Source organism: Etheostoma cragini, chromosome 13 (assembly GCF_013103735.1).
Source record: "Etheostoma cragini isolate CJK2018 chromosome 13, CSU_Ecrag_1.0, whole genome shotgun sequence".
NCBI lineage: Eukaryota > Metazoa > Chordata > Actinopteri > Perciformes > Percidae > Etheostoma > Etheostoma cragini.
The window spans coordinates 18,785,021-18,801,802 of NC_048419.1; the positions used below are offsets into that span (position 1 = coordinate 18,785,021).

Genomic DNA, 16,782 nt, shown 5'->3' on the forward strand with positions numbered 1-16,782 from the left:
TATATATATATATATATACGTGTGTTTATTACAGTATTTGTAAGATCTGTCCTATGAATGGTTTAAGGTGAACTTTCCAAAAATTCTGTATGTAATGTGGTTGTTGTTGTTGTTGTTTTTAGGTGTGTCCCCAACAGACAGAATGAGAAACTTAAAGTCTCCAATCAGGTCTCCAATCCCCAAACTGGGAAGCCCAATCCCCAGCCCCATGTCTGGTCTTCAGAAGCTACCCCAGTGCACACGCTGTTGTAATGGCATTGTGTAAGTATTGTACAGATCCTGGCTTCCTTTTTTAATAAAAAACAGAGTAGTGGACCATGTACAAAAACATTTAAATAGTATGTGATTATCTCTTGGCATTTTTTGGCTTTAAGTGAAAAAAACACTCAATGCATCCACAATATTTATTTTTTTCAATTGAAGGTAATACATATCACAGCATAAAACGTAATGGTTTTAAAATTAAACTTACTGTGGTCTACAATTACAGACTGCTGAAGATGCAGAAAATAAGTACATACAAATAGGAATGATTTATTATCAGATTTCCAGTTAAAACTATTTTAATTAACATCTGAAAATCACACGTCTCTGTTTCATCTGGCCTCCTGTGGTCATAAAGTTTAAAAGTTGAACAACGTGAGGTGGGTGAAGGTTCTTCCCTGACTCTGAAACAAAGAGGTTAACTTGTGCAGGCCTACCTGCACCAGCAGGCCTTTCACAAATTCTCAGGAAAGCCTTTCCCATTTATCATTTTAATGAATAAACCATTCTCCACACCCTATCCCACACACATGCACATAGGTGCATGAACACAAACCTAAACTAAACATTAACCACAAGAACATGAGCACACACAGACACACACACACACCTTTCTGCCAAAGTAACCACATGCACCGGTAATCCCCTCTCTATAAAAAAAGCTGCAGGTGAGCAGTGATGTCACCAGCTTACTTTTACTTGTTAACAAGAGGGTATTGTAGGAGCTTGCAGGCCACAATAAGGCTGTTATGACCTATGAGCATTTTACAGCGTTTCAAAAGAGTGTAGAACACTGTGTCAAGAGTTTATCCTGCAAGTCATGTGGTTTGATGGGAAGGCAGTTAAAAAAAGAAACTTATGACTGAAGTCGTTGGCCCAAATCCCCAGTCCAGAAAGGAAAATCTTATTGGGAACATTGAATGAACAACGCCCTGAACAACTGCCGTCCCTGTGTGACTGAGTGAAGCAGTGAACTTCCAAATGCACCAGTGTTGATCAGAAGCCAGTCAGCAGACTATACTATGTATGTACTATTCAGCTCCAAGATGGTGTGTGTGTGTGTGTGTGTGTGTGTGTGTGTGTGTGTGTGTGTGTGTGTGTGTGTGTGTGTGTGTGTGTGTGTGTGTGTGTGTGTGTGTGTGTGTGTGTGTGTGTGTGTGTGTGTGTGTGTGACCTTCCACCTATAACTCCTTTCAGAAAAGCTTCCTTGAAATATGACATATGATTAAATGTATGAAAATACCTGCATGGTTACAGTCGTTATAACACGATAATTGGTGATTAGCATAGATAATGGAAGGTTCCGCAATGTACCGTATCACACTTCCTTTAAAAGTGTTCTGCTGAATGTTGTGTCCTCTGCAATGATGGCACCTCCCTAAAATCTGCTTGCAGTTGTCCTTTTAAGGCAGTTTGCGTGTCATTGCATAATTTTCCAATCATGCATTTCCATCCTTCTCAGCAGTACAACCCTATAGTGTTCCATTGTAAGGTTTCTGCCACCCTGCTTTTCTGCATACAGGAAACATTTAGAGTCTAAATTATTGTTGGTCTTTCATCCCCTTACACTACATATAAGGCTGTGTTATTCCTGTACAATGTCAATAACCGATACATTCCTGATTTAGACTCAGGCTTTGTTTTACTTTCAGCATTGTTAAGCTGGACCTGGGATCGAGAACAGGAACACTGTGACTCAATAGCATTAAAAGGATTGTTCTAAACCTTGATATGGCTTCAAATGTGTTTATTTTAACTAAAGTACCATGGTCAAAAAGAGATTGATAAGCATCACTTAAATCTTTGAAATTTGAAACATAAACAACTCAGGCAATATATATCTGTCAAAAGAATTATACTTGATTAATCAATGTGAAATAATAATTGGAAAAGTGTCGTACAGCACATTGAGGAACCTAGTCTAATCTAAGTCTTTAGATCACAGTCAACGGCAAGCAAAAGCCTGAAGGCGAAGCAGTGTCTGGGAAAGGCTAAATACATATTTAACAGTCCTGGACTAGTCTACACTACTGCCAATCGTCTCATATCATGTTACAGTCATCCTCTGCTGCATCTCTGTCTTTTCTTAATGTGTTAACGCCTTCATAAGTCTAACACGCTCTGATAATTCCTCTCCCCAACCAGTGGCACCATTGTGAAGGCCCGGGACAAGCTCTACCACCCCGAATGCTTCACTTGCGATGACTGCGGCGTCAACCTTAAGCAGAGAGGCTACTTCTTCATCGAGGACAGTCTGTACTGTGAGACCCACGCCAAGGCCCGCGTCCAGCCCCCAGAGGGCTACGACGTTGTTGCAGTTTACCCTAACTCCAAGGTGGAGCTAGTCTGAGATGGAGACGGAGTTCGCTAAACTGTAACATAACTGGGAAACTAAGATCTGAGAGAATGGAGCTACTGAGTATCAGAGCCTACATTTATCAGGCTCTGTCAAACAGGAATGCCGATCTTGGATCAGTTGCCTTTGGGAGAGTCTTATAAAATGTATGTTTCAGTGATCCAAGATCAGCATTTCTACACTGACAGTCTTGATAAATACTATGTATTATTGAGCATATTGAAATATGTTGACAGAATAAGCCTTGGATCTGATGAGAATCCCAAAACTCCAACCCATTAAACCACCATAAAATCATATTCAGAAAAGATGTTCATATCCACATCACAAGCACACTATATTACCAGAATATTCCAAGCAATAACCCAGAAACAACAAATTCACACAGAGGTCAGGAGTCTGCAGATAATGAGATGTTTATGCAGTTTGAAATTTCTACACCAGTATACTCTAACAATCAGCACATGAGTTTATTACCAGCTAAATATTAGCTCACTTATAAAATAGCCTTAAAATATCTACGCTAGTGTTTGTGACATGGGTTATCTCAAATTTTTAGTTGATTGAAGTTTTTGCTGAGATGAAATGGGCAGAGGAGTTTGTGGGTTTTCTGCCTTCTGACTAATTTTGGATTTAGGTTTTATAACGACAGTTTCCCATGATGCACAGCACACAAAATGTCATTGTGTGTTTTGCAAAGTCATTTAAGATATTCTGAGCTTCGGTTAAGGTGACTAAAGGTTTCATTGTCTTTCTAACTATGTTACAGTTATACTCCTGTTAAGAATGTACTTTTGCATTTTGTAACATACATCTCTGCCTTCTATTTTTCAGACTTTTTATGTTACATAACTGGGGAACTGGGAATCTGTTTGATGGTCACTTTTTTCTGCTAACTTTTCAGTTACGTGAAACGATGAGCAATAATTCATCATAAACAAATATTTATGGTTAGGGTGAAGGAAAATGAGTTTACCAAACTACAAACTATAAGCTATAGTTATAATTTGGTAGTTATACTAAATGCATCAAAATTCAGCTATCCAAGCACCACCACCATCCAACTAACATGTAAATAAAACCCTGCATGACATCCTCAGAGTTAAATGTAAGGTTTTCTATAACGCTTTTCTAGTCTTAAAGACTACTCAAAGCGCTTTTACCTAGTACAGGAACCATTCACGCACATTCATACACTGTGGCCAAGGCTGCCGTACAAGGTGCCACCTGCTCATCAGATAAACACTCACACAGGGGCAATTTCTCCTAGATGGGATCACAACAACCTCAGTTTATAAACATCAAATTGCAAGAAATTAGACTCTAATGTTGAAGTAACTTAGCCTAATGTAGTGGTTGCATGCCTGCATTGATGACATTTTGAGCAAGCATGACATTCACAGAAGTTTGTAACTCAAGTGCTGTCAAGGACCTGACGGAGAGAAGGAATTTCAACTCACTGAATTTCAACTCCCAGTTTACTGGGTCTGTTTATTAAAAACACTCCATTTTGACACCAAGATGCTCTCCGCCTCTCGTGACAACTTGTTTAAATAGTCATGTTTGAGAAGGGAGACATAGTCATATAAAACTGTCCACAGCCTACAACATGTGGGAGTAATATTCACCTTGTTTAGTTTTTGGACCCATGACATAGAAACATGACAGTTGAAAAACACAGTTGGAAAGTTTGAAATATGCGTACTTGTATTCCCTTCCTACTATGAACTCAAATTTCTGCTCACAGCCAATGCAAATGAAATACCCTCCATCATTTCCTCTGAGAGAGGGGAAGCAAGGGAGGGATGGAGAGGAGAAAGAGAAATGAGAGGTCAGCATGGATTTTCTTTTGACAGAAATTTTCTCTGCAAGAAGAAAGAAGCGTGTCGTTTATGACTTCAGTATGTGGCCATCAGTCTTGGCTTATTGTGAATAGTGAAGTAAACTGGGTGGAGAAGAGTGAACTTATTCTTAATTTTAGAAATGTTTCTAACAAAACTACTTTTTTATTTGAAATGAGAAAACTAATTTTGCAGTGCTGATGTCTATGTCTCTTTATTTTTTCTAGTTGTCAACAGTGATGTGTAGCTGCTGGTATGCCATCAATACTAGTTATCTTGTACATTATGTGAAAATTATATTGCTACCACATTGTTTCTTTGGTATTGTACATATTTGTTGTGATTGCTTTAACATACAGTGTATAACATGTCACTCACATGCCTTTTGCATACCCAGTGTCTTTAAGTGATTTCTTTGACACAAATCCTCTTCTTTGTGTTTAACTTATTGTTTTACCAACACATGGTTTTTGACTGGAGCTTCTCTTTTCTTTTCAAGGATCTAAATAAAATGAGAAGTGCATTACCATGAAACGATCGTTCACATTCTTCACTGGTCTTAACTGCAGAATTATCCACAAAAATGTCCTAAGCTTCACTGAAAAACACAAAGGACTCATTTTATTTGATAAAGTCAGTTTTACCATAATATTACATTGTAAGACCACCAGACAACATGCTGGTCTTGTGACCAAAAAGCCTAAGACATCTACTTCACAGTGGCCTTAAATCTGAACAACAATGTGTCTGGATACAAAAGCTTCTCTCATGTTTTCATAGTGTTGCATTTCATTCAACTTTATTGCCCACAAGAGCAACGCATGTGAAACCCATTGTTTTACGAGTAGTAACTTCTTTATTGTGAAGTCCTGGAGTAAGTTAAATACTATTGATTTCAAACATCTCTTTTAGTGCTCATTTGTGAGAGTATGTGCCTACAACACTGTCCTAATGAAGGTCAGAAAATCTGGATGGCATCATAAAAAGCCCGAGACATGATTGAATCCAACAAGATTTTTTTACGAAAACCGAAATCTTTATGGTGACTTGGAGAAAACAGTGTCTGTAGGCTTCGCACGTATGACCACAGTGCATGTCTGAGCTACAGTTGTGAAATGATTACTGCATTTTCTTTGTAAAAAAAGAAGTCATGCAAACTACTTAAAATCTGACTGAAGTGGATTGCTCCTATCAAAAGATACTTGTACAGTAACGGGTTCTTGTAGGTTTTGAACGGAAGTTTAACTGCGTTATTAGATGTTTGATTAAGCCCTAATTCAGTCCTGGAGTACCCATAGTCTTTCCTCATGAACATAACTTCATTATTGACCCAATTTAATGTTGTACGATTACAAGCCCCATCAGAAAAAGAAAATTTGAGCTTATGCTTTAAAGGGGGCACTTTAACCAAGCTGTAGGCTTAATGCCTATCTGGGAAATGGGCCAATGGTGCTTATGTATTCTCATACTTTGTAGCAATGCTTTATGGCGTTTTACATGTGTTGAATTTCATCACGTTTGTGGCTTCTCATGTTGCTGTATGTGTATCAGCACCAGTGCAGAATCTGTGATACATGCAGTTGCAGAATGGGGCACAGATTCAAGGGAATTCTTGTAACCAAAACCCGAAGCGAGAGGCCACCTCATACCTCATTAAATTACTTTGCACCTTAAGTAATAACTCATTCAAGAACTGTTGTGTATGCCTGCAGATTTTAAGTAAACAAAACGCTGGTGTCTCTGCCGATAGGTTCTTCTCAGAAGTGTTTTGTGTAATCAGCATTACTCGTGTTTGCTAATGTTTCCCATGTGCATTTGTCTTGTGCTGTCAGTCCCAAACTTAACGTGATATGGTGAGACAATTCTTGTGAGGATGGCCTTCCACACAAAACAGTTTTTACTTTCTTTTTTCTTTTTTATATGTTAGGTCCAAATGTGTTTGTTATGGCGTGAATGTGAAAATGAACTGCAACATCCTCTGTCAGCTCCAGCCACTGAAAAGAAATATACAGGCTTTCTATACGACGCTAGAATGGCTTCAAACAAGCTAAAGAAGGCATTTTTAACAAAAAAAATGTTACAGAGTCCATGGTAGAACTTCAGACATGAACACAAAGTAAGGAAATATGTGTGGCAGGGCATCTTTAAACCTCTATCTTACGTGTGACATGTGTGCAATCGTTCTAAATCTAGAAATTACAAAATTACAAAAGGGAATCATTATTTGTGTCAGTGCCATGGTTTGGACTAGTTTACGGTGAGGAGATTTATATATATTTCCTTCATTGAAAAAATTGGTAGTCTGCATACCTCCTTCAGTCTTTAAAGTAAATATGAAATGACCTAAATAATCTGGTGTGGAAGAACTTCACTTAGCAGTCCCACACAGTGAACTGTAAGCAAAACAGAGGCAATGATAGATACAGGGAGAGAGAGAAAGCGATACTTTGCCGCATGGAAAGAATTCTGGTTCTATCACATCTATAAACATTCAGTCCACTTTAAAGATAAACACTTCAAGTTGTTCAGAAACAGAGCTCGCGTTGCTCAGCAGACTGCAGCCACTAGTGCAGTGTCCATTGCATTTATGAGAAATGAAAAAGCAGGTTCCTTGAATTAACTTCCAAATCCAATAACCAAGCTAACTCAAATTAGACACCTAGGCCTACATGGGAAAAGAATGTATTAACTATCTCACTTGCTCTTTCTTTGACTATGTCAGCATACACACACACACACACACACACACAACCACCCCTATTTGTCCCAGTTACATTCATGTCAATAACAAAACTAATTTGACTAGGGGATAAACAGTGATGCATAAAGATCACTAGGCCAGGCCTGAAACCAAAGAAAACAATCATTTTGCAAACACAGTGGATCAGACTCAATGGTTTTATGAGGCTAAGTGCAAAAATATTTTTTGAAAAAATAGATAAGGAATCCTAATAAATATAAGACTTATCTTTTTTTTCACACTTCAACTTATCCATCATTTATCTTTCTCCTGTTTTACTGTACTTTCCTACATCTTTCTTGCAATTAACAATGTTTGAAAATCAAAAACTATAATAATGCAATGCCTCCATTAATGACAACCATACCTGATCTCTCTATTTCTCTGTTTTTATGTACTCCTCTTATCTTAATGGAGCATGCTGTTCATTCCTGATCTGTGGGCCCATGCGGTACCAACCATGATTTGTAGAGTTTAACTAGGAGAGTGACGACATGCCTTGCTAAAAAAAACTTTACATACAGCAGAGCGGCATTCTAGCCATTCTTGCTTAGGTGTAAATTGAAGACCTGTACTACAACTCAAAAGACCCATACACACAAGCATCACACAGAACCTGAATTTATCACAGTAAATGTTCTTGGAGGGTATAATATGGAGTGTTTGGTCAATGATGAAAGGGTCTGGAATTAAGTTTTGTTTAGCTTTACAATAACACTGGCAATTTTGTGAATATTAAAGGGATAACTATTTGTAACCAAGTTCCATTATAACGGCTTTGGTGTAACTGAAGCAGTAATGTAAGCAGTTGTGTTTTGATGACCAAGTTACAAAACAGCAGGGGGGATAAACTATAACCTGGCTGCATGGTATGAACCATGGAGAGCCTGTGAGTGTAGCTCCTCTCAGATATGAAGTGTGTGACATTGCTAGGTTTATTTATCTCTCATAAAAGGAGAATTCTGGCCAATTTTTACACAAATCTTGATTGCTAGATATCTCCAAGTACTGTCAATAGAAGAAACTTACCAAAATTGGTGCTAGCAAACTGGCTTTGCTGCAGCTAATGGCCAGAGCTCCCAGTTAGCTAAAGTGTCAAAACTATCGTACTAAAAATAAATGAGCGTGTTGAACGGTGTCATAATCTTACCTTATCTGAACCACTGAAACAATTTTGTAAACATTATTTTAAGGTGCAATAGAGTCTTTGGTGTTGGATCAATCAACATTGAAATCAATCAATATCAGTAAATAAAATATCTACTAGGTATAACTGTGTTGCAAACTGGGATGTAATTAATGACATAACGATGCCATGTGGCAGAAAAAAAATTGTATTACGTTTACTGAGGACCTCCTACCCCCCCCCCCCCCCCCCCCCCCCCCCCCCCCCCCCCCCCCCCCCCCCCCCCCCTCCCCCCCCCCAAGAAAAGAAAAAAGAATTGAGGTTTGTATTGAATCGTTGGTCAAAAATCCTGAACCGAACCGAACCAAAGTTTGGTGGATCGTTAGAGCCCTAGTGACAAGACATTCACAGATTGAGCCACAAGACTAGGCTACACATCAGAACATTTGACTTATATTGATAGCTGACCAATTTCTGTACGTTTTGCTAAATGTACTGGGTTTGTATAAGCCTGCAAGAGTTTCTTCAGAGTGAAATCTGCTGGTCCGAACGCCAAGCCCCAATTCATCACATGTAACAACCGTGTAAAGATGATGGATGATGGATGATGCCTGCTTTTACTCACCATTTAAACTATGTATAAAATGTAGGTGAAATGTAACCAGGCCCTACGTAGGCAGATTGCAAGAGCAATTTATTTGAAAAAAAATGACTCCATGTTCTTTCCTTAAAATTTGGCAGAGCTATCATGGACTTTAATCTGAAGGGGGTTGTGTTTTGACTTCATTTCTGGATGCACATGTGTGTGTGTGTGTGTGTGTGTGTGTGTGTGTGTGTGTGTGTGTGTGTGTGTGTGTGTGTGTGTGTGTGTGTGTGTATTTACGTATATCTTCAATGAGCCTAAAATCTAAATGAAAATGTGCACAGTTTGTGTATATACAGTGCCCTTGTGATTTGTTGGTAATTTCATGTGTATGTCACTGAAAGCCTCTTGCATCCTAATGTTTTGTTTGCCTTGTGAAGGGATGACGCTTGGATTGAGCTTAGATTTCGTTCTCATTAAAAGTAGATTTAGAGAGACTAATCTTAAGACACCCATAGTATGACCTCAGTCATGCTCAGCTCTCAAAGGAGCAGTACATTCTTGAGGCTGGTCCTGAATATGTCGGATGAAAGAGGAGGGCTCTGATGTTGCCACAAAGAGGGGATCACTGTCTCTTGGGCTGTGTAAAAGTGTGCAAAATTAGTACAATGTCCCAAAAATATAGCAATCCCAAAATGGATAATGTGAAGAAGAGCTGTGGATTCAACTAGGTTTCTGACAAGCAGAATATGTTTGCCTATGCCCAGTACGCCAACACATTTCCAGTTTTAAATTCCGGTGTTTTTTTTATTTATGTGACAGTCTTTTACCCACATAATTTGATCCAACCTGTGCTATTTTTATTTTCACTTACAAGGTTATATTTTCAGTCCCATTTGTTTGTCTGATTTAGCGGGATATCTTAGAATTGTGTAGACAGATTTCAATAAAATGTGGAATGTTAGATCATGGGCCGAGGCACAAACAATTCCCTTTGGAACACTTGCTGTTTTCCCATAAACTAACTTAAATGAAAAGCAATCTGGCACATAATAACCATTGAACATAAAACAAAATACAGTTTTTTTGTTGTTTTGTTCTGCCTAGACAGATGTATGCACTCTCTAAATAATTTCTAGTTCAGGTTAGCTGCCTCTCCCTGACCTTAGCTGATAGTCACACATGAAAACAATACAAAATGGTAAGTCCATTAGGCTGAGAAGAAATACAATGCTTGGAAATGCGTTGCATCGTGTGTGCCAATTTGATCAGACATAATCCACATTGCTAAAGATTCATAAATAACTGACATGGTGTAAGCTGGTGTTGGAAACAATTTACAAAGTCAGTCTCAGAAGACAAATTTTATTTTACAGTCAATATTTATTCATAGTGACATTGTTAAAAATATACACTTTCAATGTAATGCAGCAAAGTAATCCCCTTTAGGAGGTCAATTGTGTACTCCAAAGAGCACAATGGCAACAGTAACCTTTAGTTTCAGACATAATCAACACATCTTTACCCTCTCAAGTCTGTTTATATAAAAGTGGATGCAAAAAGCAAGTGTGTGGTTCATGTTTTAGAGGCACGTCTCCTGTCAACAGGACCTGCCCCTGGATGAAGTGTGTGGAACTATAGGTAATGACAGATTAAAGAAATGGCTTTTTGGATATGGACATAAACAACAGGTTTCTTAAGAGACACTTTGCTCTTTTAGCTAATTTTCTTTTTTTAAATGAAATGTCCAAATTGCTTTGTCTATCTGAAGTTATGAATGGTTTTCTGATCTTTGTTTCTATCATTTGAAAGCATCCCTTCTGAAACCAAACTTGTGAATATGTACAATTCAATACAAAATTAGAAATAAACAGACAGATTAAATAGGTGAATGAAAGTTTATCTTTTTATAAAAGTCATAGCCAATATATAATGATTCAATAAAACATTAGATCCTATACTCTCAGAGGAGTTTGGCATGGAGATGATGGACAACAACTTCCACATTAACTGTTTCCATTAACAATCCGGTTTTTCTAGCTGCTGCTCTTTCAGAGCAACTTTCTTAATTTTGCATCAAATGTTGAAGGTTGTCAGCTACTGAACTGTGGATTTACTGGGCCTTTTAACCTTCAACAGTACCTCAAATTAAATTATGGACTATGATCCCCCTCCATTGAGTCAGAAACACTTATTTAAAAAACAAAAAACAAAAAAAGTCCTGGTCTGAGCTATTCATTTGGGACATTTAGGCAAAGTTAAAGGGATAGTGACAGAAAACTGGAAGGCTTAATTGAGTTGAACCAATCCTAAGAAGCCTAACAAAACAGTAGAATATAAACAGATGTCAACAAGTTCTGCCCTAATTTTTGTCTGTCTGTCTGTATTTCTCTTCTACCCACTGGACAGTCTCCTTCATACCTTCTTTGCTTCTTTGCTTTAACATTCTATTTAAGCACACACATTCACACACTTTTCTTTACATACCCCCTCTCTATCCCGACAATACCCTAACAAGAAGTAGCTACTTGTTTCAACGGATATCATTGTGACTGCACTAAAACATTCCACAGCGGTTGGCACCGTAGGACAAAAACTGCAAGATACATGTGCCAGCTCTGTCTTGGTTTCTTTCTCTTTATTTTGCTTTCTCTTTCCCCTTTGTGTCTTTTGTCCTTCCCAGACATCTTTAACTAAGTGTAAAAGGCCTTTATTTCTCTAAACAGCTCAGTCTGGACCTCATGAAGCAGACAGACCGGAGATACAATTGTCTGAGAGTGTAAGTATAGAGCAAAGAGAGTCATAATTCTATCAGAGAGACAGAAAGAGGTGGGTCCAGCGTGTCTACTGGGGTTATTATGCTTTGGCCTTATGGTAAATCTCACAAACATTGATTGTTAAGATAGTCACTGTAAAAGTAGCAATACATATTGAACTCCCGCTTAGTTGTTAAAACCCTTTTTCCAACGTTTTGACCAATTCCTCTGACATCTTACAATGTCACTACAAAATCCTTTCTCTTCATTTCCCTCAGAGGCACACGAACATAAACAGATTTCAGCAAGAGGTCAGAACAAAAAGGAAAACCAGAAGCCTGAGACCACTGGATAATGGATTGGTGTCTCCAGCTAACATTCAGCCAGAATCAAAACAGGTTTTACGACCAAATAAAACACTAGGGTCATTTTTTCTTATAAAAACAGGATGCGCAAATCTCCACATTCAGACTCTTGACTCAAACTTCAGTCTTAAAAGATTGAATGAACATTAATAAAACATTAATGTTTATTCAAAAGTGAAGATTTAAATATTTTTCTGAGATTTGCAGCTGTGAAAATCCATTAACCTAGATAGGCTCACTGCACCATGAAAAGCCCTTGTTGTGTTGCATAGGTTGTCAAAGAAGTGTATAAAATTAACTCTAAAGTGCTTTCTTTTCATGTTTTAATCTTAACCTATTTGCAAATGCTACCTTACCTTTGGACAAAAAGTCACAGATTATCTGAGGGTATGGCTCACAATTCTTTTGCTTCACTATCATTGTGTTGCTTTGTGGTCAGTAGTCTATGCTACTTCATCTTCATGTGAAATACCTTGCTGAAAATGAAAACACTAAAATCAAAATCAAACAGGGACTCTAAAATATATTTGTTGTTAAAAAAATTTAATAAAAAATTAAGCAAAGCACTATAAGATTGTTTTTTGGGGCAACTGCTTAAGCAGTAGTAAACTGGACATAATTTATGTGATCATATTTACACAATGCAGTATGCACCTAGCCCTGGTTTGAACTTTCAGTTTCACCCAACGAGTCAGATCCTTGGCAACAAGTGTAGATGAATGGAAGCAGAATCTTTGGTCCAGATGTACCGACTCACTCTGCTGCTGATTGATGCCCTGGAGAAAAAGAACAGAAAGACTTGTGCGTTCCTGTTTTTCCCCTTCTAGTCCTATTCACTTCAAAAGTGATTTATCAGTAAAATACAGCATTTCACAATACCAATGTAAAGCTGACATGCATTGTATTTTTTTAATCACTTTAATTAAATCTCAGATATGAGTGACAATTTATAGGTGTCCAGCCACCAGGCTAGCAGGTATCAGTGTCAAGACATCGAAACGATAAAGCATGAGAAGTCTAATGTGTAAGTTGTAAAAAAGAAAAATGTTTGGACAAAGTAGTAATATTACAGTAGTTACAGAGTACTCTCTCTCCATTCTTTAACACACACTCATGTAAATAGTACAGCTCTATGTTAATACGTCCAATGCCAGCTGGCGTTTTCACATCTATGGACATAAACTGATTTAAGATTTGTGTTGGACCTGAAAGACGCCTCCGTTCACCAGCTGGTGCAGGTGTTCAACTCTCCTCACTGAAGCTATTGATGGCTTAGGTTTATAAAATCTTCTTTCTTTCATCACACTGCTCTACAACATTGACATACTTTATCTGCTACCAATCCACATCTCTCAGGACTATGAGCATGATGATGATCAGTTCCTGAAAGAAGAATTTAAAATAAATGTCAAAAACAACTAAAGTACGAACACACATAACATTTTTAGTAAAATGTGATTAGATAAGAATAAAAATTGATAAACAAAAGTTGCAAACAATACTAAAAGAAAGACACAACATCAATTGTGGAGGTTCTCAGTTCTCTAAAGTACTGAGACCATCCAATTTACTAAAGCCACCAGACATTGGTCCAATTACTGACAATTGGAGCGTAATTGTTATATTTTCTCATTTTCACCCTCAATTACCAAGTCAAGCTACCTCAACTATGACAAAATAAGTTATAACGGAAGATAAAAACAGTCCTCTACATTGGTTTGGCTATCGACAAAGCGAAGCATGCCCCCCAGCCAAAACCAGATAACAACTGGAGGCAGATAATATGCCAGAAAACCAAAAAATGCATGCTACCATTCCTTGGCCAAGTTTTTTGCTGCATTATATGTAAGTGTTAATTGTACATTGTTTGCCAAAATTAGACGACAGAGCATGAAGATAGCTCTATTAAAGTCTGTGGCTGTTGGAAGCAACACAGTGGTGTATGGATTTAAGCAATCAAATCCATCCAAAACAGATCATTTGCCAGACTCTAATGCTAAGCCCCGACATTCCCATGTGATATTGCTGGCTTGCATTTGTAATGGATCTAGGACAATGATAATGTAGCTCCTCCAGGTTACAGGCCCAAAATCCTTAAATTCTATTCTTGACTATATTTATCAGCTAACTGTAAGTACACACTGTGGTTGACTTGAGCTAAAAGTTACCGTAAGTCATTCAATTTCAATGGAAGCTTTCTTCCCTCAGCTGCAAGAAGCAGCAAATCCATCAGCGCCACATGTTTGGCGTGTTGAACATGTTGAGCATTAAGCAGAAAATTGAAACTAGGTCAACTTTACGGTAATGAGCTATGACGCGGTTCAGCGGCAAATGACCAGCAACCAATCGGATAGATGTCCTTCGCGCCGGCTGATTCAAACATACCATCGAAAGAATGCAGCTGCAAATTAAAACACAGGGCTAATTTTGTCATCTTGTTTAACCTATGCTTTAATTTGTCTGGCATAAATCTTTAAGTAAAGTAAATATAGAGCAATATATCCATGCCAGTTACCACTCTTACTGTAGTTCAATGGTTGAGTCAGTTTTGATGTCCCATCTGGCCCAGCAGGTACAGTAGTTCCCATTGACGTTAGCCAGCGAGTGGCCTGCTTGCCAAATGAGAGCACTTGTTTGCTTGGCATTTCCATGGTTTTCATGAGCAAGGGCCATCAAAAAGAGGATTGTGTATGTATGTGTGTGTGTGTGTGTGTGTGTGTGTGGTTGTGAGTGTTATTGCATGTAAGAGTTTTTCTTAAAAATTCTAAGTACATGTGTGTTTGTGCATGCATATTTGTTTGTGCATGGACTTTCATACTTGTGTGGGCTTGTTGACATGACTATCCCATTTGGCCTACTCAGCTAAACAATGTCTCATTCCTGCAGTGCAAGAGACCATTTGGGACGGGAATTTATTCACTGGCCCTTTACTCTGAAATCTAAATGACATAATACTTTCCGGCAGGTTCTGTTTGTACATCAAAGTGGTTCCCATTTTGAATAGAGACTACACTGGAACTATTGTATTCTGCACTGACATGGATGCTTACTTGACCATTTTATTCAGTTGCAATTCAGGCTGGGTAATGACTGTAAACACCATATAATGGGTGGCAAAGCTTTGAGGCTGGTTGTGTAAACATGTAAAAAGTAAATTAGGTTATTAAGCAGTGTTTTGAGTAACTAACTTGTCTGTTTAATTTCAGGATTAGTTTCTGTTTAATTCGTTGATGGGCAGTGGTGACTCCAAGGCTTTTTTTAACATTCAATTTTATTAAATTACAGGCATTTCCCTCCCTAAGTGCCTCTTAGCTGGGCGTGTCAGGGTGTTCACCTACATTACTGACTATGCAGCTTTTATTGGGAGATAAGAGCCTCCATTGTCTGAGTGACCCTGAGAATTTTACTGGGACCAAGCTGGCTCAGTCCAAAAGTGAATAACGCCACAGACCTTGACCTCTTTTTTTAATCTTTTTTCCAGTTGAGAAGAAACTAACAGCTACTGTGTTCCAAGTGGAAAGCAGGAGAATGGTTGGGAGAGGTTTGGGCTGTTTTCATTGATGAAGAAGTGTCCAATAAGGAATTAAATAGGAAACCTTTGGCCATAACCTTGGCTGATAAAGTACACATTGTTGGAAGAGATTTGTGCGGAAAGAATCCGATGGTATCTGCTGACAATCTGCGGACCCCCTGACCTCTGATGTCATTTAGTCAATCAACAGCCAGGGATTGTTGAGAGGTTGCCATTGAAACAAAACAAGGGTGACCCTGAGAAGTACCAGAGACGGTTAAGAACAAACACCATCGGAGGTTAACCAGTGCATCCACTATTGTTTTAACAGCAGCATAAAAATATGCTGTTGGTGAACATTTTGCCCTCTGTCATCTACAAGAGTTCCGATATTTTATGAGTTCAGTGGTCTACACTAGATTTGATCCTTCCAGGACTAGAAATAGTAAAATGACTGTGTGTGGCATGAGTGAGAGAGAATTATTTTATAAGCCAGTTCATCAGGTTTTTGAGCAAGTCTCTCCATCGACTATCTAATTTAAATGTAAGATTTAAAAACAGTCAGACGCGATATTTCATATTCTCGCGAGTTTTCTAGGATTGGTCTTCGGTCTTCGACAAGCGAAATATATGGCCTCTGATTAAGTTCACCTGTTCTCTAGTGTGTGTTCTTTAAGTTCTATAATTACTCAGTATGTTCTCCTTTCCGACTATCAATACGAAAAAGTTTATTGGTGATTAGCTGGAGGAAATAGTCTAATAATGTATGCTGTGTATAACGTGAGTCTTTGGGGCCAACGCTAAACTAGCAACGGCTAACTTAGCCGCGGTGACGGCAAGCAGCGGGATTCATACGTGCATCGTGGTGGAGTTACTCAAAAAAAAGCTTTGACCGCCTCCTCCTCCTCTCCCTGCCAACGCAAGCTTGTCCTACCCTCCAACTCCCGGTAAGACATGTTGAAGTAGCTAATGTTTAAACAATTGAATTTTATATTGTTGTTAGATGTTTTGTATAATATACATGAATTGAATAGCTAGCTAAGTGTGCGATTCAGTACGGTAATGTCCTGTGTTGTACATGAGTTACTGGTGTGGCTTATTGCTCACTATTAACGCTGTTGAACACGTGCGTTTATGCTAAATCTAATATGTTTAAAAAAATACTAGGGCTGTCAAAAATAGCGCGTTAACGACGTTAATTAGTTGTTTGTTGTTAATTACGTCAATTTTTTTAACGCAT

General features: G+C 38.3%; 2 protein-coding genes across 3 annotated transcripts in view; both read left to right on the forward strand.

Annotated features, from left to right (window-relative positions):
- pdlim4 (PDZ and LIM domain 4) overlaps window positions 1–2,903 on the forward strand; it is a 45,519-nt gene extending 42,616 nt beyond the window's left edge. For both annotated transcript variants that reach the window (XM_034889897.1, XM_034889898.1), the window contains 2 exons: window positions 123–261; window positions 2,410–2,903. In XM_034889897.1, the coding sequence (XP_034745788.1) occupies window positions 123–261; window positions 2,410–2,614 (344 nt within the window). In that variant the 3' untranslated portion in view covers window positions 2,615–2,903. The remainder of the gene's footprint in view (window positions 1–122; window positions 262–2,409) is intronic.
- Window positions 2,904–16,154: 13,251 nt separating this feature from the next.
- LOC117955625 (solute carrier family 22 member 5-like) overlaps window positions 16,155–16,782 on the forward strand; it is a 13,393-nt gene continuing 12,765 nt past the window's right edge. The window contains exon 1 of the mRNA XM_034890226.1: window positions 16,155–16,489. The gene's annotated coding sequence lies outside the window, so the exon portion shown is untranslated. The remainder of the gene's footprint in view (window positions 16,490–16,782) is intronic.